The sequence below is a fragment of the Cervus canadensis genome, chromosome 7 (genome assembly GCF_019320065.1).
Source record: "Cervus canadensis isolate Bull #8, Minnesota chromosome 7, ASM1932006v1, whole genome shotgun sequence".
Lineage (NCBI taxonomy): Eukaryota > Metazoa > Chordata > Mammalia > Artiodactyla > Cervidae > Cervus > Cervus canadensis.
Genome location: NC_057392.1, coordinates 29367907 through 29391413, shown reverse-complemented (window position 1 = coordinate 29391413; position 23507 = coordinate 29367907). Strand labels below are relative to the sequence as shown.

Below are 23507 nucleotides of genomic sequence, written 5' to 3'. Positions count from 1 at the left end.
TGGAGGATCTAATCCAGCAATAGTTGAGGGTGCATAAGCAGGAGGCGCAGTAGAGATTGCACCAGCGCCTTCATCCCTACCTTCCCTTTTTATTTCTTCCTTTATTGTTATTAATAATTTCTGCATGAGTGCCTCCAGACCCTTTGTCGGAGGGGCAGCTGCTGCCTGCACATTCGAATCGTCAGTTACAAGTAATTCCCAATGATCATCCTTATGATAAGCAGCTGCCTGTTTCTCTAAACTTTCCTCATCCTCTGGAGTCAGCGTTCCCTCATTTTCCTTCAAAGGTTTTGCAGATTCTAATTCAAAGGTTGTGGGTCCTTTCCCTTTAGGAGTAGCATAAACTTTAGGAGTAGCATAAATTGGTTCTTTGGGTGGGAGCATGTGTTTTAATTTACTCCCTTCCTCATGTTCAAAATCAAGGCAGTCTCTTATTAAAGACCATAATGAAAATGTTTCCACAGGAACCTTATTAGGTCCGTGGAGAGTATAATATGTTTGAATCTGTTTCCCTATCTTTTTCCATATCTCTAAACTCATAGTCCCTTCCTGTGGAAACCAGGGACATACTTCCTCAACAAAACTAAGAAAAGTCTGCAATTTCATTTTAGTAACCTGCATTCCCCGATCCTTCAACATTATCTGTAACATATGCACAAACAACTGACGACTATTATCTTGTCCCATGGTTTATACTCTCGACAATATTCCTTCCTGCCCCTCAATATACAAATACACACACTCTTACTTACCTTAATAGTTTCAACGGGCAGCGGCCGCAAGGAACTTTCGTCGAGCCCCACGCTGTTGGGCGCCACTTGCCGGGCCAGCCGGAAGATTTCAGCGAGCAACACGACGCGTTCCTTTAGGCTAAGAAAAAAGGAGACAGAACAGATGGGGTCGAGAGGATCGCTGCAGTCAACGATGATTCTTTATTTCTCAGGGTTACATATATACTAAACCAAGAAGAGAGGCATCCCAAAGAAAATTCTTCCCCATGTACATCATCTTTAAGATAACAATCACCAGAGCTCTCTCCTGGCGCCAAAGGCATCCTACTTATCTTAAGGGCAGTCGTGCAAAGCCATCTATCTGCACCTTGTGTGCATTCAAGGCTCACTAATGGTCTGTTAGGAGTTAACTTGGATAGTAAATTTCAGAGGGGTGGCGGGACAGAGAGCTATGTCTGCGAACAGACCCTCGACAATCAATCAAGGCAGCTCCCAGAGTCAGCTCTTTCAAGCCGCTCCCCGCACACAGGCAGTGTGGCTTGCAGGCTTCAGGAGGTGAGGTGTTTGGGCTCACTAGCTGTGGGGCACGGCTTAGTTCCATGGCCTGTGAAATCCTCCCAGACCAGGGAGTGACCCTGTGTCTCCTGCATTGGCAGGTGGGTTCTTAACCATGGGACTGCCAGGAAAGTCCTCCCTGCAGAGAATTTTTATCTTCCCACTTATTTGAAAAGTATTCTTGTTTACCTTATGGAACATAGTCATAATAGCTGATTCAAAGTACGTTTACTAATTCTAACATCTGTGTCATCAGTACAATTGGTATCTATTCCTTATATTTTCTTCTGAAATTGGTTATCTTTTGTGTGTGCATGTTGAGTAGTTTTTTGTTGTACCCTAGAATTTTGAATATTATGTTGTGAGATTCTAGATCGTATAGAAATCCTCTGTAGAAGGTTGATTTTGTTTGTGTGTTTAACAGGCAGTTTGCTCGGTTGGGTCCAGACTGCAGGTCCTGTCTCACTCACTGTGGGCATGTCCCAGGGTCAGTTAATCTCCAGGGCCTCTACTGTGCTCCTTTGACTCTGCCCATTCGTGCCCAGCCCAGGGCTGAGCCACAGCCCCTGTTCTGGATGTGAACGCGCTGGTTCCTATCCAGAACGAGGGATTTCCTTTCTCTATTAGGACACAGCCCAAACCCTACTCCCATTTCCCAGAATCACTGTTCCTTCCCCTTGCTGATACCTTATAGTACCATACAACAGGTGCTGCCTTTGAGGCAAAGTGGCAGAAAAAAAAAGATGTAAAAAAAGGGGCATGCCCCCATACTTTCCACAGCACAGGGGCCTCTTTTCCCAGTTCCTCTGGCCTGAAAAACGAAGTTTCTCTTGGGAATTTAGCTGCTTAGGACTGTGGTCCAGTGGTTAAGACTGTACTTCCAAGCAGGAGGCACGGGTTCAACCCCTGATAAGGGAAGATTACACATGTTGTGCAGTGTGGCTGAAGAAAGGAAACAGAGAGACTTACTGCAGTGCTACTGTGCTGCCCTCAGAGCACAGCTGGGGGAGAGACACAGAGAAAAAGAAGACCACAGAGCTTTTCCTCCATGCTTTCAGGCATTCTGGGTCCCTTTTCCTGATTTTATGGCCAAAACACACTTTCTGATAAACCATGTTCTTTTTTTTTTCTTTTAATTTCTTTATTTTGAAATACTATAAATATACAATTGAGAGAGTAATTTAGTGAACACTATGTAACCACCACTCCACTTCATCTAATATTATGTTGTTGCTTAAGGTTATTTCTGAGAAACAAAAAATGACAGATTTGTTTGTAGTCCCTGTGTGTCTTACCTGATCCCATCCATTTCTTTTTCCCTCTCCACAATTCACCGTTGTGCTACACTTGGTAATTTTCATGTTGTCATGCACACACTCAGTTAGCTTTGAGGATTTTTAAAATGTAATGTTTGCTGTTCAGCCTTTAATGTTACTCATTTAATGCTATTTTAATAGGCTTGTAACTTTTCTTTTTTTTCATAATAGTATACATTGTATGGGCTTCCCTGGTCTCTCAGATGGTAAAGAATCTGCCTGTAATGCAGGAGACCCGGGTTTGATCCCTGGGGTGGGAAGATCCCCTAGAGAAGGAAATGGCAATCCATTTCAGTATTCTTGCCTGGAAAATTCCATGCATAGCAGAGCCTGGTGGGTCCATGGGGTCACAAAGAGTCCAACATGACTGAGTGACTAACTCTCATACATTGAACAGTAGCCAAATTAGTTATTACACTGTTTTTTTTTTTTTACGCTGTTTTCTTAAAATACACTTTAACTTGGGTTGAACTGAAGTTTATCTTCATTCTTGTTGAATTTTAAGAAGGTAATATTAATGACATTAATAATGTAAAAAAGATTGTAAGGGGCTATAAATGTATCAACAATTTTAAGGGTTTTGGAGTATCTATAAGCAAATCTATCGCTCCATTTCCAGTTTTTATGTGTTTGTTAAATTGGACCACAGGACCAAAGCAGTATATAAGAATAGTTTTTTTTTGACCATATAGTTAAAATAATTGCTGAATTTCTGTGAAAAATGGCATAAACCACTACAGAAGACAAAAGCAAAAGATCCTCTTTGGGCAAAAGAAATAAGAAAAAAGGGAAACAGTCAAGAAGTAGAAAGAACAAAACCTACGGCAATTATGATAATAAAAATTATCCTGCAAAAAGGCAGAGACCTTTCAATTGGATCAATAATAATGATGGTTATATGTATCATTAGAGACAGATCTAAAAATGATACAATGTAAAAACAAGCAAAGATGTATGAGGTAAACAAAAGGAAAGCAAGAATTGATAGCTATGTTTACTATCAGAGTGGCTATCAAAGCAAAAATAAATTGACAAAAATATTAAGATATTAATATATAAAAGTATTACAAATACACTTGGTGTAATATTTTTTGAAAGCAGTTTGGGAAAGTGAATCAATCATCGTAAAAATACCTGCTTCTAGGAATCAATACGAAGTGGTCAAATAAAGATACGCAACCCAGACTATTAATAACAAAGAAAATGTTCAGCAGTTGAGAAGAGGAGAAATCAATTTGTATCCAACAAAATGTGTAGCTTTTAAAATTTGTATTTAAGAATAACTTAATAGGAAAGGAAAGCATATGTAAGCAAAAGTGCATGAGACAGTATTTAGTATATAAGCTCAGCTGTATAAAAATATACATGCGTAGAAAAAAAAGTGAAAGTAAAAGTAGCTCAGTCATGTCCGACTCTTTGTGACCCCATGGACTATACAATCCATGGGATTCTCCAGGCCAGAACATTGGAGTAGGAAGCCTTTCCCTTCTCCAGGGGATCTTCCCAACCCAGGTCTCTCGCATTGTAGACAGATTAAAGACTAATGAAAATATGCCAGGATCTTAATAATAGTTTATAAGTTGATAGTAATATTGGGTAATTTTGACTTTTTCCTTATACTTTCCTATTTTTTCTTGATTATCTACAGTAGACTTGTATAATTTTTCTAATGATGAAAAAGTAATAAATGCTATAGAGTATGGTAGTATTTTCTGCTTATGTCAACTTTTAGATTACCATTTAAATAGGATGACTTCATAAATTATTTCAGTTTGAAAGATCAAATTTACCATTTAAGCCCATTCTGAAGAGCAGGGTAAACTCCAAATTATTTAGACTTTTCCAAATAATTTTGAAATTAATTTTAGAATAATTCAAATAAGAATGTAGATATACTTTTTGTTATATCAGATTTTTCTTTTTAATAGGGCTTTGCAATTTGCTGATGTAATTGTGTTACTTGGTGCCAGATTAAATTGGATTTTGCATTTTGGACTGCCTCCAAGGTATCAGCCAGATGTGAAGTTTATCCAGGTAAAGTCAAAGCTATGTGTCCTTTATTGTTCTCTCAGCATTACCAGCTCTGCTTTCTTCTTGACTTTTATAAAGAACTGTTTCTCTTTTTACTTAGGTAGAATTTTTTAAATTGTCTACCATAATTGCAGGTACCAAAGTACCTTTTCAAGTGGCACTTTCAAAGTGCCTTTTCAAGCCTGTGAAACATAATGTTTCACTTTGCTTCTAACCAGAAAACCTTTCAAAATCAAGTTTTAAATAGTTTGAAAAGCACAATTTACCTCTTCTTCAGAGTCCCGATATATTTCAAGGTAGACAAAAAAGAGTTTCAAGTAGGAGGTAGATTAGAATAAAACATTCAGCTCTATTAGGAATTGAGTTGTTTCTTTAGATTCCCAAACTATCAAACACCCTTTGGTTAGAAACCTCTAAACAGTGGTGCAGCTATGTCATTAAACAATGTTTGGAATAAGCTTTTGTATCTTTATGACCTTCTTTATAAACCGGTTTCCCTACTGGTAGAAAAACCAGTACTAGTGTGTGTACAAACCTATTTGCCCTACATAGATTGTGTAAAGTAAAGACCTTGCTACAATGCTGTCTTCTCCCTGTTTACCTTTTACTTCCTAAGTCAACTTGGGGACCGTTGAAAACTAAAGCCACAGACAAACAAGACCTGGGTTGTACTGGAAGATGCTGCCACCTCTTTATTACAGAATAGAGTCCATCGTGAGTTCCTACTCCTCAGGAAGCTGTCTTCACTGACCCATGGCCATCCAGAAATGGAGCAGAATTCTGAGTAAATAGGGCACAATCATGCTTTTCCTGGATTGTTGTTCAGCCGCTCAGTCATGTCTGACTCTTTGTGACTCCATTGGACTGCAGCACGCCAGGCTTCCCTGTCCTTCACTATCTCCTGGAATCTGCTCAAACTCATATGCATTGAGTCGGTGATGCCACCCAACCATCTCGTCCTCTGTCACCCCCTTCTCCTCCTGCCCTCAGTCTCTCCCAGCCTTTCCCAATGAGCGGCTCTCAAACTGTGGTTCCCGGACCAGCAGTCTCAGCACCACTGGGAAGTCTGTTAGAAATGCACATTTTGGGGCCCCACCCTCGACCTCTTGAGAGAAGAAACTCTGAAGTGGATTCTTGCAGTCTCTGATTTATTTTTATTTATTTATTTTTTTCATTTATTTTTATTAGTTGGAGGCTAATTACTTTACAGTATTGTAGTGGTTTTTGCATACATTGACATGAATCAGCCATGGATTTACATGTGTTCCCCATCCTGATCCCCACCTCCTGCCTCCTTCTTCATCCCATCCCTCTGAGTCTTCGCAGTGCACCAGCCCTGAGCACTTGTCTCATGCATCCAACCTGGGCTGGTGATCTGTTTCACCTTTGATAGTATATTTGTTGCAATGCTATTCTTTTTTTTTTTTTCATTTATTGGAGGCTAATTACTTTACAATATTGTAGCGGGTTTTGTCATGCATTGACATGAATCAGCCATGGATTTACATGTATTCCCCATACCAGTCCCCCCTCCCACCTCCCTCTCTACCAATCCCTCTGAGTCTTCCCAGTGCACCAGGCCCGAGCACTTGTCTCATGCATCCAACCTGGGCTGGTGATCTGTTTCACTATAGATAATATACATGTTTGGATGCTGTTCTCTTGATACATCCAACCCTCGCCTTCTCCCACAGAGTCCAAAAGTCTGCTCTGTACATCTGTGTCTTTTTTTCTGTTCTGCATATAGGGTTATCATTACCATCTTTCTAAATTCCATATATATGTGTTAGTATGCTGTAGTGTTCTTTATCTTTCTGGCTTACTTTACCCTGTATAATGGGCTCCCGTTTCATCCATCTCATTAGAACTGATTCAAATGAATTCTTTTTAATGGCTGAGTAATATTCCATAGTGTATATGTACCATAGCTTCCTTATCCATTCGTCTGCTGATGGACATCTAGGTTGCTTCCATGTCCTGGCAATTATAAACAGTGCTGCGATTAACATTGGGATGCACGTGTCTCTTTCAGATCTGGTTTAACAAGCCTGCCAGGTTGTTCTGATACGTGTTCAAACTTGAGAGCTCCTGCTCTGAATATGAATTCTAGTGTAATTAAGTATAACCTTATTATTCAACACTATAATTGATCAACTCAAATGTATTCCTGTGAGTATAATGGAATAATACTGAAGTTCTGCAGAGTAGATTTTAAAATGAGGGAAGTTAGTGAGGTTTCTATACTAGCCGTAATACTCATATAGTTCTATGGATTTTTACTTTTGTTAAGGAACTTCTTGAATATCGAATCTAAATCATATGCATATGTGTAACATGCACAGTCCATTTATTCAGTCTTGATTCTTGAATGATTTTTAAGAATAAACATGGCTTATTCTTTAGCCTTGTCTCTTTTTTAGGTTGATATCTGTGCAGAAGAGTTGGGGAATAATGTAAGGCCTGCTGTGACTTTGCTTGGAGACATAAATGCTGTCACTAAACAGGTGAGAGCTTTTGCCCAGGTTCTAGTTTATGTGGCTTGGTCTTAACACAAGTCAGTTCTTGAAAATGTTTCACTTGGTAACAGGTCTTTTAATATCTAAAATAAAATTTATGATAGAAAGCTATTCTTAAATATAACTATAGGACTTGGTAAATCCAACTCCTTATATATAGATCATGTGAGTAAGTTAAGCATTTTTGAAATGAGTGAAAATTTAAAGGCATTTGGTTGGCAAACTGATCCAGCTATATGAAAGATTATAATACAGCTTCCAGAGGAACTGAACTTAGAGCCAAGAAATGGCTTTACCTACTGGAAAAAATTCTAGCTTAGTGCTTCTTTTGGCAATAAAGATATTTTTACTCTTCAAGCTGTTATCAGTGACTTATCCAGATTCTTTTATTTGTATATAATTTATACATTCCACTGTGATAGGAGATAAAATATAGCACATTTATCACTTAGCTTTGGATTTAAATTAGTATCATAGTCATCATTACACAAAATTAGGCTGTGACCCCCAACCACATATTGAAACACTCTGGAACATTTGATCTCTGTCATGGGAATCCCTAGGTATTAGGGCTCTGAACCTTCTTGCCCAGGTTCTTTGATTTTGCTTCTGGTGTCAAACGCAGAGGAGGACTTATGAACGTCCCTGCCTGTGATATGTGCTTGGGGCATCACTTCTGTTTTGTCTTATGGAATCCCAGCTTCTGGCAGAGGTTGTCACTGAACTAAGCAGAGGCTTTTCTGTGGTACCTGTTTATCTTTTATCAGTTGTTTACTGCCAAGAGGAAAAACAGAATATGAGTGATGTGAAATGTAGGATAGTGTAGCTGTATTGTCTTCTTTAGAAGAGACTTTTATGCTAATATGATTTAAGCTTATTTTCAAAAAGGAAAGAAAAAGTTTCTTTTTTTAGCTTTTAGAAGAATTTGATAAAACACCATGGCAGTATCCTCCTGAGAGCAAGTGGTGGAAAGTTCTGAGAGAAAAAATGAAGAGCAATGAAGCTTTATCCAAGGTAATATGGGACCCACTGATATTCAAGAATGCTGCAGGTCCATGGTTGTTAGTTCTGTCATAGCATGCACACATATGCATTTCTAAAATCACCATGCATAAGATATACATACACACACATTTGTATATGTATTACAATAAATACAGCACCTGAGTTTCTTGTGAAAGTGAGCACTGAAAGGGTTACATCTTGTGAGTTACTGCGAAGTGGTGGAAAGCGGGGATCTGACACTGGACAGAGCGGTAAGAGTCAATGTGGATGGCTGTGGCTCCTAATCCTCAGTTTGACCTTGGTACCAAATCACAGGAGATCTTTTGGAACCTTAAATCCTGGGGCATGTTGGGGCATGTTTTTCTGCCTTTAAGGTGTAAGTTCTTTAAGGCATTCATTTAAATAAGTGTTTCATCAAAATTGAAAATTTGATCTAATGTATAGCCACCTTTTTCTTTTTTTTAATTTCAATTTTATTAAGGTATAAAATTATAAAGTAAAGTATATCATGGTACTTTGGTATACATACACACTGTGAAAGAATTCTCCCTATCTAGTTAATTAACACATCATCCCCTCACTTTTATGTTACCTTACGGTATGTTATGCTGCTGTGATCTATTCTTTTCTGTCAGTGAGACCATTTGTAGCCTTCTTTTCCAACTGAAACTTTTGTATCACTGGTGGAAATTCTTTCTCAACTTCCTCATCTTTGCTCATGGCTTTACCTGGTAGCTAAACGCTTTGGAAATTGTAGTAACGTATGAAATTACCAAACCATCCAAAGTTAGCCCCAAAATGTACCACTTCTGCAGGATTCTTCAGTTTCTGTTTAAAGTCTTTACTTATGGACAGCGTTCTCTCTTTGATTGTGAGAAGGGTGGTTCCTGATTTTTTTCCCCCCACTGTTCTATGTATTCCTCTGCATCTTGGTTCAGCTGAGTGCAGTTTTCTGTCTGTGTACTGTTTCTAACTGATAGAATCATGCATAAGCAAATATGAAATTCCAGCTATACCCATATTGTTCCCTAATATATCGATTGTCTTGGAATAAATTTGCATTTTCCAAACAAGTAGAGTTGATTATACATGATTCTTTCTTTCTTTGGAATTTTAATCAGTGTCTGTTTCTCCTATCAAGAGCCAGTCACACTTCTTTTTCCTGAATGAGATTGTGATTAATTCCTTCTTTTCTATAGGAATCACCTTGGTTTAAGATGGAAGGATCTTGCCTGTCTTCTCTGGTGCAGGAGTATAGGAGGGTCCCTCATCCATCTTGGGTACAATCTCCAGCAAATGAAAGTGGTCCAGGTGAAGAAGCAGTGCTGGGACGAGATGGGGCTCTGCTGCTGATACTCTTAAAGGCATTTGGCCAGACAAGGACCTTGACCTTGCTGTCTTCTTCTCCATTTAGAGTCCCTCCAGAGTAGTGGGTGAAGCATAGCTCCTTCCCAGTGCTGTGTGTAGGGAAGGACTAGATTTTCAGATTTTCTAAAACCCCAACTTCATTTTTTATTTTTAATATAAGGCCATATTTTAGATGAAAATCTTCTAGAATAAAATTTTCACTTTTTCTAAGGCAGTCTTTTCCTGAAAGTGCTCAAATAAGACTGTTTAGTTTTGCTTAACCCAGTGTTTTTAGCTGTCTTTACTATGGCACGTCTTGGTCCTTAATACGCTACTGTGCATAGTGGATCTTCAGGAAGAGGGATATTTCCTGGCTTCTTTGATTGTGTTCCAAATTGGGACTGGGACCTGTTTTGCTTGGCCTGTTCCCTAGGACTGTATACAAGTAAGATAGCTTCTCAGAGTGGTCATCTGATGACCATTTGGGAATTTCATAGCTTACATTAGGTTGGTGAAAAAGTAATTGTGGTTTCGGACCATAAATTTTAAATCATTATAACTAGGCTCGAATACATCTTTATTAATCAAAATAGGACCTGTTACAATTAATACATTTTTGCCAACAAGAAATAAGTTTGTTTTTGCCTGTAGCATAAAACTCCATGCTTTGGGATTCAGTGAACTCTTGGGAAGCATTTTCTACCTTCTGCTGGTTATGGAAGCATTTTCCCTGCAAAAAGTTGTCAAGATGCTTGAAGATGTGGTAGTCGGTTGGCAGGAAGTCAGGTGAACATGGTGGGTGAAGCAACACTTCCTAGCCCAATTTGTTCACCTTTGGACACACGGGCTATGTGACATGTGTCGGGCGTTGTCATGGAGGAGAATTAGGCCCATTCTGTTGATCAGTACCAGGTGCAGGTGCTGCAGTTCTCAGTGCATCTCATCGGTTTGCTGAGCCGACTTCTCAGATGTAATGGTTTCACTGGGATTCAGAGAGCTGTAGTGGATCAGATGGTCAGCAGACCACCAGACAGTGACCATGACCTTTTTTTGGTGCAAGTTTGGCTTTGGGAAGAGTTTTGGAGCTTCTTCTGGGCCCAACCACTGAGCTGGTCATCACCGGTTGTCATGTAAAATCTACTTTTTGTCTCACATCACAGTCCAATCAAAAAATGGTTCGTTGTTGCATAGAATAAGAAAGGACAACACTTCAAAGTGACAGTTTTTTTGGTTTTTGGTCATCTCAAGAGATACCACTTACTGAGGTTTTTCGCCTTTCCAATTTGCTTCAAATGCCGAACGACTGTAGCGTGGTCGACATTGAGCTGTTGAACTTCTCGTGTAAGAGATCAGCTTACAGTCAGCTTCGATGATTGCTCTCCGTTCGTCACTGTCAACTTCTGATGGCTGGCTACTGTACTTCTCATCTTCGACGCTCTTGTCTCCTTTGCAAAACTTCCTGCACCACCACCACAGTGTACATTTGTTAGCAGCTCCTGGGCCAAAAGTGTTGATGTTGTGAGTTGTCTCTGCTGCTTTATGACCCATTTTGAACTCGAATAAGAAAATCACTTGGATTTGCTTTTTGTCTTAACATCATTTGCCTAGTCTAAAATAAATATAAAATAAACAGCAAGTAATGTCATAAGCAAAAACACATCAAGTGCGAAATGCACATGAAAATGATGTATAACATAACCACATTTATTTAAGAATGTATTCCAATATCAAACAGCAAAGTTCAGCAGTACAAAAACCACAGTTACTTTTGCACCAACCTAAATAGTTGTTGTAAATCAGTTCAAAAGTAGCTTATTGATGTTTTTTTTTCTCATTGTGTCCTAATCTAATTTGATTATATTTCCCTCTAATATTTTAGGAATTAGCTTCCAAAACATCTCTGCCTATGAACTATTACACAGTATTCCACCATGTTCAAGAACAACTACCCAGAGACTGTTTTGTGGTGAGTGATGGAGCAAATACTATGGATATTGGACGCACTGTGCTTCATAACTACCTTCCTCGCCACAGGTAAGGCTTCCAAAAAAGGAATTATAATGAATTATATAATGTGTTAAATTAGAAACGACAAAAAACAAATTAATAAAAACATTTGAGAATTCTGTGTGCCCATAAGGACATACTTAATAAATGTATTTTTAGGTGAGATTTTGGAGCATTTCTGTGCTTGGATCAGAGCAAGCACATGAGACTGACGAGCTGCCTGTTGCACTAAAGAGGCAACTTAGAAAACATTTGCTTCTTAGAAGTAAAGCTGTGACAAACCTATAGCATATTAAAAGCAGAGACATCACTTTGTCAACAAAGATGTGTATGGTCAAAGCTATGAATTTTCCAGTAGTTATGTGTGGATGTGAGAGTTGGACCATAAAGAAGGCTGAGTGCTAAAAAATTGATGCTTTCAAATTGTGGTGCTGGAGAAAACTCCGAGAGTCCCTTGGACTGCAAGGAGATCAAACCAGTCAATCTTTGGGGAATTCAACCCTGCATATTCATTGGAAGGACTGATGCTGAAGCTGAAGCTCCAATACTTTGGCCCCCTGATGTGAAGAACCAACTCACTGGAAAAGACATTGCTGCTGGGAAAGATTGAAGGCAAAAGGAGAAGGGACTGGCAGAGAATAAGATGGTTGGATGGCATCACTGACTCGATGGACATGAATTTGAGCAAACTCCAGAAAATAGCAGAGAACAGAGGAACCTGGCATTCTGCAGTCCATGGGGTCAAACACGACTTAGCGACTGAACAGCAATGCTTGGTGTGTCCTGAGGTCATGTGATAATTTGTGTACTCTGTGTTCTGAGGATATATTCGTAGTCTTCCAAGCAGTCATAGGTGATTTTTCCCGTTCATTCTGCTTATCCGTAACAAATTAGTTTCTCACAGTCTTAATACTAAGGAGAATGTTTTTATTGTTCTTTATTGTTCCATGAGCCATGTGGATATGACTAGATTTGTGCCAACCACACCATCTGTGATATGCCCAGAGAGTTTCATTTTAGCTCTGTTCCCCAACAGACTTGATGCTGGTACTTTTGGAACAATAGGAGTCGGTTTGGGATTTGCCATTGCAGCTGCTATAGTGGCTAAAGATAGAAACCCAGGGCAACGGGTCATCTGTGTGGAAGGAGACAGTGCATTTGGATTTTCTGGCATGGAAGTAGAAACCATCTGCAGGTAAAAAAGCATCCTGAATCCGGGCATTTCTTTCTCTGAAATATGAAAAATTATACCCAAGACCCACTTGCCTAATGCAAAACAGGGGAGTAGTTTTTAGGTCACTGAAAGGAAGTTCTGGTCTGAGAAAATCTTGATTTCTTTGGGGAGATAGCAGAGCTTGGTGGTTAAGACCACAGCCTCTGGGTCAGATGGCCTGGATTATTTAAATGCTGGCTGTACCGCCAAGACCCAAAATAAGTCTCTTAACCAAACTTCAGTCTCCTCTAAAACAGGAAGAGGAATCATACTAGTTCCTACCTTAATGGACAGTTAGTTGTGAGGAACAGTTGAAGTAATCTAGGTGCTTCAGCGGGGATTAAATATGGAAGGTGTCATTCTTGTTAGCCCCTAAATCTGTGAAAACCAAGGTTCAGAAAAACTCGGTGATTTGCCTGAGGTTCACAGCTGCATAGTGGTAGGACCAGTCTGCCAACCACTAACCTTTCATTCTTTCTACTGCTACATGATATTTCTGTTAATAATTTGATAATCTTTATTAAGGTTTCCCTGATAGCTCAGAGGGTAAAGAGTCTGCCTGTAGTGCAGGAGACTGGGGTTCCATCCCCGGGTTGGAAAGATCCCTGGAGAAGGGTATGGCAGCCCACTCCAGTATTCTTGCCTGGAGAATCCCATGGACAGAGGAGCCCGGCAGGCTACAGTCCATGGGGTCACAAAGAGTCAGACACAACTGAGCAACTTGCACTTTCACTAGGATAACAAATGCTTAATTTTTAGTCTTACCCTCATACTACAAAAAAACTTATGGAAAACTACCCATTTTCAAGTTAAAATTTTAATCCAATGAAAAGAAATTGCATTAGAGTGGAAAATGATTTCCTTTATATTTTGCTTTCAATTTTAGGTACAACTTGCCAATTGTACTTTTGGTGGTGAATAATAATGGAATTTATCAAGGTTTTGATACAGATAGTTGGAAGGAAATGTTAAAATTTGGAGATGCTACTACAGTGTAAGTAACCCAGAACAGCATATATTTACTTTTCTCATCTAGTTTAATCTCTGTTTAAAAAGTGTACTGTACTGGAATGTGCTTGCATGGTGTAAATATTGCTGCTTTTCACAGTCAGCTGCTCTACAGGGCAGAAGCTGTCTGCATGGTTCCTTTTTGCACAATCATCCTTGATTGGCACTTCAATGAATAGTTTATGGTCAGGGAGCCACTGAAGTCTCAGGTGACTGAGTTTGATGTCTAAGCCTTGTTAACAAAAAAGCTTATTGCAAAATGCTCCTAGTCCTACTATTCCTACTATACAATATAGGAATATAGACGTTTACATGTTGTTTATGCTACAGAGGTCTTCCTTCCTTTTACCACTTAGCTAAATCTTGGTCATCTGATGCCAGAGTCACACTGAGACAGTACTGTGGCTGGCCGTGGGATATGAGAGGTGTGAATCTGGGATCAGGGCATGGGTATGTGTCTTAAGCCTTGCTGACTTTGTTGTTATGTTGTTATTTGCTGTTTTGTAGTAATCATTCCTTTTTTCTTCTTTTTTATGAGAAGAGGGATTCATAATAGTTGATGGTATAGCTTACATTGTCCAGCAAGGTAGCTACTAGCCACATACGGGCTGTTTAAGTTTAAATTAAAAATTCAGTTCCTCTTTTTAACTAGTCACATTTAAAGTGCTCAGAGCAGCAGGTCACTAGTAGCTACTATATTGGACAGAACAGATAAAAAAATTTCCATCATCATGGAAAGTTCATTAGACATTGTCACATAGACGATAAAAAATGTATGGAAAGTTTAATGTACAGGCATCTCAGTTTACAGAAAAGTATGCCTTTCAGTTTAGCTGAAATTTTCCCACAAATTATTTCAGACAATCTTTTCTGTTGACTATGACCTTCTTTTTCAGGGCCCCTCCAATGTGTCTTCTGCCCCACTCACATTATGAGCTTGTCATGACTGCATTTGGAGGCAAAGGGTATTTTGTACAAACACCAGAAGAACTCCAGAAATCCCTGAGGCAGAGCCTGGCAGACACAACTAATCCCTCCCTCATCAACATCATGATTGAGCCACAAGCCACTCGGAAAGCCCAGGTAAACGCAGTTGCTAAGCAGAAAGCAGAAATGAATCTCTCAGCCCACCCCCAAAAGTATTTACCAAATAGAACACCCTCTTATTTACAGAGTTCTGTGTAAACCATTTCTGAGTTTGTTACTGTCATCTGTTTGTTCAATGAGTATTTGTTAAGATAGGTATTAGATGTGGTATGTCAGGTGCTAAGAATAGCTTAGTGAGCAAAGCTAGGCTTGGTTCTCAACCTCGTGGAGTTTATTGTCCAGTCAGAAAGTACAGTCCGTCACCTCTCAACTAGAATGTATCACAGTAGAGTGAGGCAATTCCTCTGAAGGAAAGAAACCCAGTTCTGAATAAACATAAAACAAAGGAATCCAAGAAGTTGTGGAGGCAAGGGAACCTTCCTACACTATTGATGGAGGTGTAAAGTGGTGCAGCCGCTGTGGAAAACAGTATGGAAGTTCCTCAGAAACATAGAAATAGAGTTGCCATATGATCCAGCAATCCTGCTCCTGGACGTATATCTGATGAAAACCATAATTTGAAAAGATACATGCACCCCAGTGTTCACTGCAGCATTATTTGGAATAATGAAGACATGGAAGCAACCTAAATGTCCATCAAGAGATGAATAGATAAAAATGTAGTACCTGTATACAATGAAATATTACTCAGCTGTGAAAAGGAACAAAGTTATGCATTTGCAGCATCATGGGAGGACCTAGAGATGATCATATGAAGTGAAGTCAGTCAGAAAGGGAAAGACAAATGCTGTATGGGATCATCTGTAGGTGGGATCTAAAATTTGTCACAAATGAACTTACCTGTGAAACAGAAGCGGACTGATACAGAGAGCAGATTTGTGGTTGCCACGGGGAAAGGCGAGAGGGAAGGGATGGATTGGGAGTTTAGGATCAGCAGGTGCAAACTGTTATATATAAAATGGGTAGGCAACAGAGTCCTACTGTATAACACAGGGACCTATGTTCAAAACTCTGTTATAAGCCATAATGGAAAAGAATATGAAAAAGGTTATCTGTATACAGGTATAATGGAATCACTCTGCTATTCAGCAAAAATTAACACAGCACTGTAAATCAACTAAGTATATTTCAATAAAATAAATTTGAAAACAAACAAAAAAAAACCCACAAAGGAATTCAGTTTATACTGGAGTCATGAGGAAGTCTTCTCAGAAGTGATGCTTAAATTGAGAGCTGAAGGATAAGCAGGGAAGTAGGACATGCTCAGCAGAGAAGTGAGAAGAACGCTGTGTGCAGGCTCTTTAGCAGGACAGGGCGTGGCAAGTCCAGGGAGCTGAAAGGAGGCTACAGTGGCTGGAAGGCAGAGAGTGGAGATAGGCTCAATAGGACATGAGATTATATCATAGGGTAATTTGGGCAACTATATTCAAAGTTAGTTACTTTGGCCTCTAAAGCAAAACTGCAGTATAGACTATAGCAGTAAAATAAATGATGAAGTTTATAGTATGTTCCTGTTCCATTCCAGAATAAGTTGCTTGTCATACTTAGCTTTGTATTTTGATCCTGGTCCAGCTGCTTTTGCTTTCTCTTATATACCTGGCCTTCAAGCTTACACCTTGCATATCAGCTGTTGTTTTCAATATTTTGTATATTTTTTCAAGTAGTTTTTGTCTTGGTTCTTTATAAATCTGCTCTTAGATTTTTCTCTGTTTTGAACAAGGCAGTGGACAAATGGGCAAAGTGGGTACCTGGTAGTAAATGAAATGTGAATTAACTATTTGGAGTCTATGAAACATATAGAATTGTACTGAAATTCTGTTTTTATAAAACTGATATGAAGGACTTTTGTAAAAGGAATAAAGGGGAACTGTAAAACAGCCAGAAAAGAACAAAATGGCAATAAGTACATACCTATCAGTAATTGCTTTAAATATTAATGTATTAAGTTCTTGAGTAAAAATAAATAGAGTGGCTGAATGGCTAAAAGACACATCTATATGCTGCCTATAAGAGACTCTCAGTTATAAGAATACACACAAACTGAAAATAAAGAGATGGAAAAAAATAATTCATGCAGATAGAAACCAGATGAAAGCTAGAGTAGCTGTACTTACATCAGATAAAATAGACTTCAAAACAAAGACTGTAATAAGAGAAAAAGAAGGGCATTATTTAATGATAAAGGAGTCAATCCAACAAAAAGACATAACATTTGTAAATATGCATACAACATAGGAAACTACACACATAAACATGGATATAAAGCAAATATTTACAGACCTAAAGAGAAAGAGACATCAATATAATAATATTCGGGAACTTTAACATCCACTTACATCAGTGATAGCTTATCCAAACACAAAATCAGTTAGGAAACATCAACCTTAAATGACGCATTCAAACACATGGACTTAACTTACTGTCTGAAAACATTTCAGTATACACTTCCATGAAAAATCATTGGCCACAGGCGTTAGTTTCTGCAAAAACTCCCCAGTCAATAACATATATATTCAGAACATTCCTTTCAAAAACAGCAGTATATACATTGTTTTCAAGTGCACATGAAAGATTCTCCAGGATAGAGCATATGTTAGGATACAAAACAAATCTTCATAAATTTAAGAATAAAGTCATACAAAATATCTTTTTCAGCCACCATAGTGTAAAACTTGAAATCAATTACAAAAGAAAACTAGAAAATGTGGAGCTGAAACAACATGCTACTGAGCAGCAAAGGGGTCGAAGAAGAAATAAAAAGAAAATTTTTTTTAATGTCTGAGACAAATGAAAATGGAAATACAATATATCAAAATTTATGGGGTGCAGCAAAAGCAGGTCTAAGAAGTTCATAGCAATAGGATCACAACAAACTGTGAAACATCCTTAAAGAGATGAGAATACCAGACGCGCTTACCTGCCTCTTGAGAAACCTGTATGCAGGTCAAGGAGCAACAGTTAGAATTGGACATGGAAGAACAGAATACTGGTTCCAAATTGGGAAAGGAGTACATCGAGGCTGTATACTGTCACCCTGCTTACTCAACTTATATGCAGAGTACATCATGCGAAATGCTGGGCTGGATGAACCACGCTGGAATCAAGATTGCTGGGAGAAATATCAATAACCTCAGATATGCAGATGACACCACCCTCATGACAGAAAGGGAACAGGAACTAAAGAGCCTCTTGATGAAGTTGGAAGAGGAGAGTGAAAAAGCTGGCTTAAAATTCAGCATTCAAAAAACTAAGATCATGGCATCCAGTCCCATCACTTCATGGCAAATAGATGGGAAACAATGGAAACGGTGACAGACTTTATTTTCTTGGGTTCCAAAATCACTGTGGACAGTTATTGCAGCTATTAAGTTAAAAGACTTGCTCCTTGGAACAAAATCTATGAAAAAGCATATTAAAAAGTAGAGACATTAACTTTGTTGACAAAGGTCCATCTAGTCAAAGCTATGGTTTTTCCAGTAGTCATGTGCAGATGTGAGAGTTGGACCTTAAAGAAAGCTGAGAACCAAAGAATTGATGCTTTCAAACTGTGGTGCTAGAGAAGACTCTTGAGAGTCCCTTGGACAGCAAGGAGATCACACCAGTCCATGCTAAAGGAAATCAACCCTGAATATTCATTGGAAAGACTGATGCTGATTCTGAAGCTCCAGTACTTTGGCCACCTGATGCAAAGAGCTCATTCACTGGAAAAGACCCTGATGCTGGGAAAGATTGAAGGCGGGAGGAGAAGGGGACGACAGAGGATGAGATGGTTGGATGGCATCACTGACTTGATGGATGTGAGTGTGAGCAAGCTCCGGGAGATGGTGATGGACAGGGAAGCCTGGTGTGCTGCAGTTCATGGGGTCGAAAAGTTGGACACAACTGAGCAACTGAACAACGACAAACCCTAAGTTTGTTTTCTACATATTTCTGTTTTGTAAATTTCTCTCTTCTTTTGCCTGTATTTCTGCTTCTTTCATATTCTATAGTTTTTTTTGTGTGTACCCTGATTATTATTAATGGGGCAAGATTCAGAAAATGATATTAAGTTGTTTTGTAGGATGAGACAGAAGATTCACTAATGGATTGTTAGCTCCTTTTTAGGGAAAGCTCTAGATCAGAGATAAAACTTCATTTACCCCCACTGTGGCTAGTGTCGTTATAATGGGACTTTGAGATTTTAGAGCAAGCAAAGTAGGATATAGTTTGACATAGTTATTTCTTTTGACTGAATATTTGTTGTCTTTTCTTTTTCTAGGATTTTCACTGGCTGACCCGGTCTAATCTGTAAATAAAGATGCCAATGAGTGACTTGAAGAGTCACTCTTTCCTATAAGATGGAACTTTATTTTTCACAACAAAATTACTATAATGTTAAAATTGTCATGTAAAAATTAAATAAAACATTTCTAAATGACATTTTATAGTGTAAGAATTGATTAAAAATATAAAAAGTTAGCAGTATATCCTACCACAGAAATAACCATTTACAGATGGAAGAAGGGGTTAATTACACTGTATTGTGACTGCCTAACTGTTGAATTACACATAAATATTCTTTTAAATAAATCCATTCTTAGTGTCACATATCTTTTAGAAACTCTTCAGACAAAAAAAGCTTCAAGAACTGTATACCAAGAGGCATGTTCAGTGAGTTGGAGTACCTGGACTAGTTCTGCCTTGTGGTTTGTCCACTGAGCACTTTGTACCTTAGTCTGCCCAGGGTTTGATGGGCCTTGTTCTACACTATAAGTTGAGTGTGTGTTTTATTTTTCTGTAAAGAACTTAAACCAAAGGAGAAGTCACATCACACCCAAACTAATAATTTCAGGGTATATTTGGATTATCAACCTTAGTGTATGTGTACCACATTGAGAGCAACAATCAACAGCCTTAATATATAAAGAACTCTTGTAGATAAGAAAACTGTTAATGTACTAGTCAAAAAATGGCCAAAGGGCATGAATGTATAATTAATAGAAAAAAGCAAATGATCAATCAGAGTATGAGTATGAATACAAATGAGTATGTAAGTTAAACTTAAAAACCTCTTTGATACCCCAGCTCCTTGGCAAAGTACTTTTTAAATTATAGTTTTCAGCATTTGGTGAGGGTGAAGGGAAGAGGGGAGTGCTGTGCCGAAATTGGTACAAATTTCACTGAGGAATTCCAGCAGTGTTTGTATTCACAATCATAAAATGTTCATACCCCATACCTTTTGACCCAGTGGGCATATTTCAAGAATGTATTTTAAAGAAATAATAAAATATTTGGTCAAATATTTATTTGTAAACCCATTCAGCATGGTTTTGTTTAGGAACAACCCCAAGGTTTAATAATAAGACATCAGTTACATAAGTTATGATTTTTCAACATCATAAAATAAAAATTGTGTTGAAGAGAATGTTTATTAATGGAGAAATAAATGGCAACCCACTCCAGTATTCTTGCCTGGAAAATCCCATGGACAGAGGAGCCTGTTGGGGGTCCATGGGGTCCCAAAGAGTCAGATGTGACTGAGCACAATCACAGCTACAAAAATGGATGGGTTCAGGTCAGGATATATACATCTTTACTCATTCACAGATAATCTACATAGAGAAAAAAGGGTATGAAGTAAACCAAAATTTTAGTATATCTTGGTGATGGTATTTAAGTAACTTTTATTTTTCGTATTTTTTTTCCTACTTGTATAAGATTTTAAAATGAAAATAATTATATAATTGTATTCTCAGAAACAGATACTGTTTTAAGAAAATACTAGAAATGGGAAGTATCACTTATTTTCAGAGTCGTCCTTGTTTATTATCTGCAGTCATATATGAATTGGGGTATAGGACTTTATATCTCAGTTCAGCTAGTTTGACTGTGTCATGCACATCGGACTTGTATCCATCTGTTGGCTTGTTAGGGGCCTAAGTGACCTCCGCCAAGCGGTGGCCTCCAGCTTGGAGGTATGAGCTGAGGAGACGCTTGCAGGGAGATGTGGTTTCACCTGACAAGCCCCCAAGATTAGCGCCCCCCACCCCCCGCCGCCCCGGCATGTCCTCTTATGGAGTTCTGTGATGCACACTGCAGAGCCTGGGCTGCAGAAAGCAGGCAGAAAGTGGGTGGCCCCGTTCATCTCACCAGGTGTCCCCTGCTCCCCGTGGATGCTGGCCTCTGGAGGCCACGAGCAATACAAGGTTTCCCTAAAAGGTGCAGGGCTTGAAGAATATTTGTGAGCTGAACCATATAAATTGCGATACTCAATGTCATTTAGGGGTGCGTTTTCTAGTCATTATCTCAAGAGAGAAAAAAGTTGGCAGGTTAATAGGCTGATCAGCGGAGGTCCGTCTGAACATATAAAGACCAGATTAGTCCAGGAGCACTGTCCACTGACTGCCTGTTTTATAAATGGGACCTTGAAATTGGTTTCCTCATTGGGATCGTTCCTTAGAAGGATGCGTTACTCATCAAGCCCCTCTGAAATGAATCTGTTGATCGATAGTCCAAGTTTACTTGGTAAAACATTTTCATATCCCCTAGTTTCATAAGGAACATTCTTAGGCGACCTTAGCATGTTGAATACCCCAGTGCCTCATAAAAACTGAACTTTGAAAGATCATGGTTGTTTCCTTGATTTAGGAAAGCTCAGAATTCAGGCTCAGAAATGACTTATCAGATTGGTTCCTCTACTAATTTTGTTGTTTCAGTCAGTAAGTCATGTCTGACTCTTTTGCTATTGATAGTATTCTTTCCCAAGCCTTTCATGTTTCATGGGGTTGTCTAGGGATTCAAAGAATCAGCCAGAAGCCCAGTGCCTGGCATATAGAAGACTCTCAATAAATGCCATTGTGTTTTAGGAAGATGCCCCTTTAGACAACGGGTGAACACTGGCTGGAATTGTGTCCTATTTAGCAGCATGGTTTCACTTTGCAAATAAGTGGTCTTATTTCCCAAACAGATGGATCATTTTCTGGAAAACAGGGCTGTGTGTTTTTACTTCCTTAAACAGCCACCTACTCACTGGATGATAGTTGACTGAGAATTCATCATGTTTGGAAACAGTGGATATTTTCTATGGTTATTTCACGTGTGCACCTTTGGAGTAGCTCAGCTTATTATGTGACTGGAGTGTATTTTCCGTAGAGAAAAGAGTCTCAAATCTATTACAAAGAAATAATAGAACTTTGAACCTCAAAGGAAAATAAAAATAATATTGCTTCCAGACACATATTTGCTCTTTTATTACCTCTAATTATAAGTACCATACAATATTGTATTAGTTTCAAATGTATAATATAGTGATTCAGTATTTTTATACGTGATGAAATGGTCACCATGGTAACATCAATTACTATCGTTCACCATGCAAAGCTGTTCCAATATTATGTTGCCTGTGTGTATGTTATATGCTCATGCATTCTTTTTAATGTCTGAGTAATATTCCATTGTGTATATATACCACAACTTTCTTATCCATTCGTCTGCCGATGGACATCTAGGTTGCTTCCATGTCCTGGCTATTGTAAACAGTGCTGCTATGAACACTGGGGTACACGTGTCTCTTTCAATTCTGGTTTCGTCGGTGTGTATGCCCAGCAGTGGGATTGCTGAGTCGTATGGCAGTTCTGTTTCCAGTTTTTTAAGGAATCTCCACACTGTTCTCCATAGTGGCTGTACTAGTTTGCATTCCCACCAACAGTGTAAGAGGGTTCCCTTTTCTCCACACCCTCTCCAACAGCTGGAAGTTTTTACCATTTAAATTTTGTCCCCTCTTTTATCTGTCCTTCACCTCACTTTCTTCTGGCAACCACCAGTTGGTTCTCTGTACCTGTGAATCTGTTGTATTCTGTTTGTTCATTTGTTGTTGTTGTTTTTTTTTAACTATGAATAAAAATATTTTATTTTTTTTTCAATTATTTTTATTAGTTGGAGGCTAATTACTTCACAACATTGCAGTGGGTTTTGTCATACACTGACATGAATCAGCCATGGAGTTACATGTATTCCCCATCCCGATCCCCCCTCCTACCTCCCTCTCCACCCGATTCCTCTGGGTCTTCCCGGTCTGTTTGTTCATTTGTTTTTTGGTTTTTAGATTCCATATGTAAGTGAAATCATGTTCTTGTCTTTCTCTGTTTGGCTTATTTCACTTAGCATGCCATCCTCCAGGTCAGTCCTTGTTGCTGCAAATGGCAAGACCTCGTTCTTTAAATGGGTGAATAGCATTATATTAATACCACATCTTCTTTATCCAGTCATCTATGAATGGACATGGCGGTTGTTTCTGTATCTTGGCTATTGTAAATAATGCTGTGGTGACCATACGGGTGCATGTATCTTTTTGAATTAATGCTTTTATTTTCTTTGGCTAAATACCCAGAAGTGGAATTGCTGGATTGTATTGTAGTCCATTTTTAGTGTTTTTGCGGAACCTCCATATTGTTTTCCATAGTGGCTGCGCCAATTTCCTATACTGTTTTTAAGACATTTCTCTAGGCAACGGGGAAGTACTGCATTGCCATGAAGAGGTGGTACATAGCTAAACGTAGATTTAAGAGGGACTGTGATGAAGTTTCCTAGAATGTATTAAGAAAGTTGGAACCCAGTTAAATTCCAGGTGGGAATTATGACGGAGAAAGCCTAATAAAACAGAGTGTGTGGACTGCTGTGGAAAGTGAAATGTATACAGATGCAGTTTGAATCATCTGGTGTTTCCCAGTTGCATTTGTTGGCTGCTAATCTG

General features: G+C 38.8%; 1 protein-coding gene across 2 annotated transcripts in view; it reads left to right on the top strand.

Moving 5' to 3' along the window:
* The window catches only part of HACL1 (2-hydroxyacyl-CoA lyase 1), a 37177-nt gene extending 17982 nt beyond the window's left edge, over window positions 1-19195 (top strand). For both annotated transcript variants that reach the window (XM_043474775.1, XM_043474774.1), the window contains exons 10-17: window positions 4531-4636; window positions 7054-7137; window positions 8062-8163; window positions 11381-11535; window positions 12545-12703; window positions 13608-13715; window positions 14626-14812; window positions 19035-19195. In XM_043474775.1, coding sequence (XP_043330710.1) covers window positions 4531-4636; window positions 7054-7137; window positions 8062-8163; window positions 11381-11535; window positions 12545-12703; window positions 13608-13715; window positions 14626-14812; window positions 19035-19067 — 934 coding nt within the window. In that variant the 3' untranslated portion in view covers window positions 19068-19195. The remainder of the gene's footprint in view (window positions 1-4530; window positions 4637-7053; window positions 7138-8061; window positions 8164-11380; window positions 11536-12544; window positions 12704-13607; window positions 13716-14625; window positions 14813-19034) is intronic.
* The last annotated feature ends 4312 nt before the right edge of the window (window positions 19196-23507 follow it).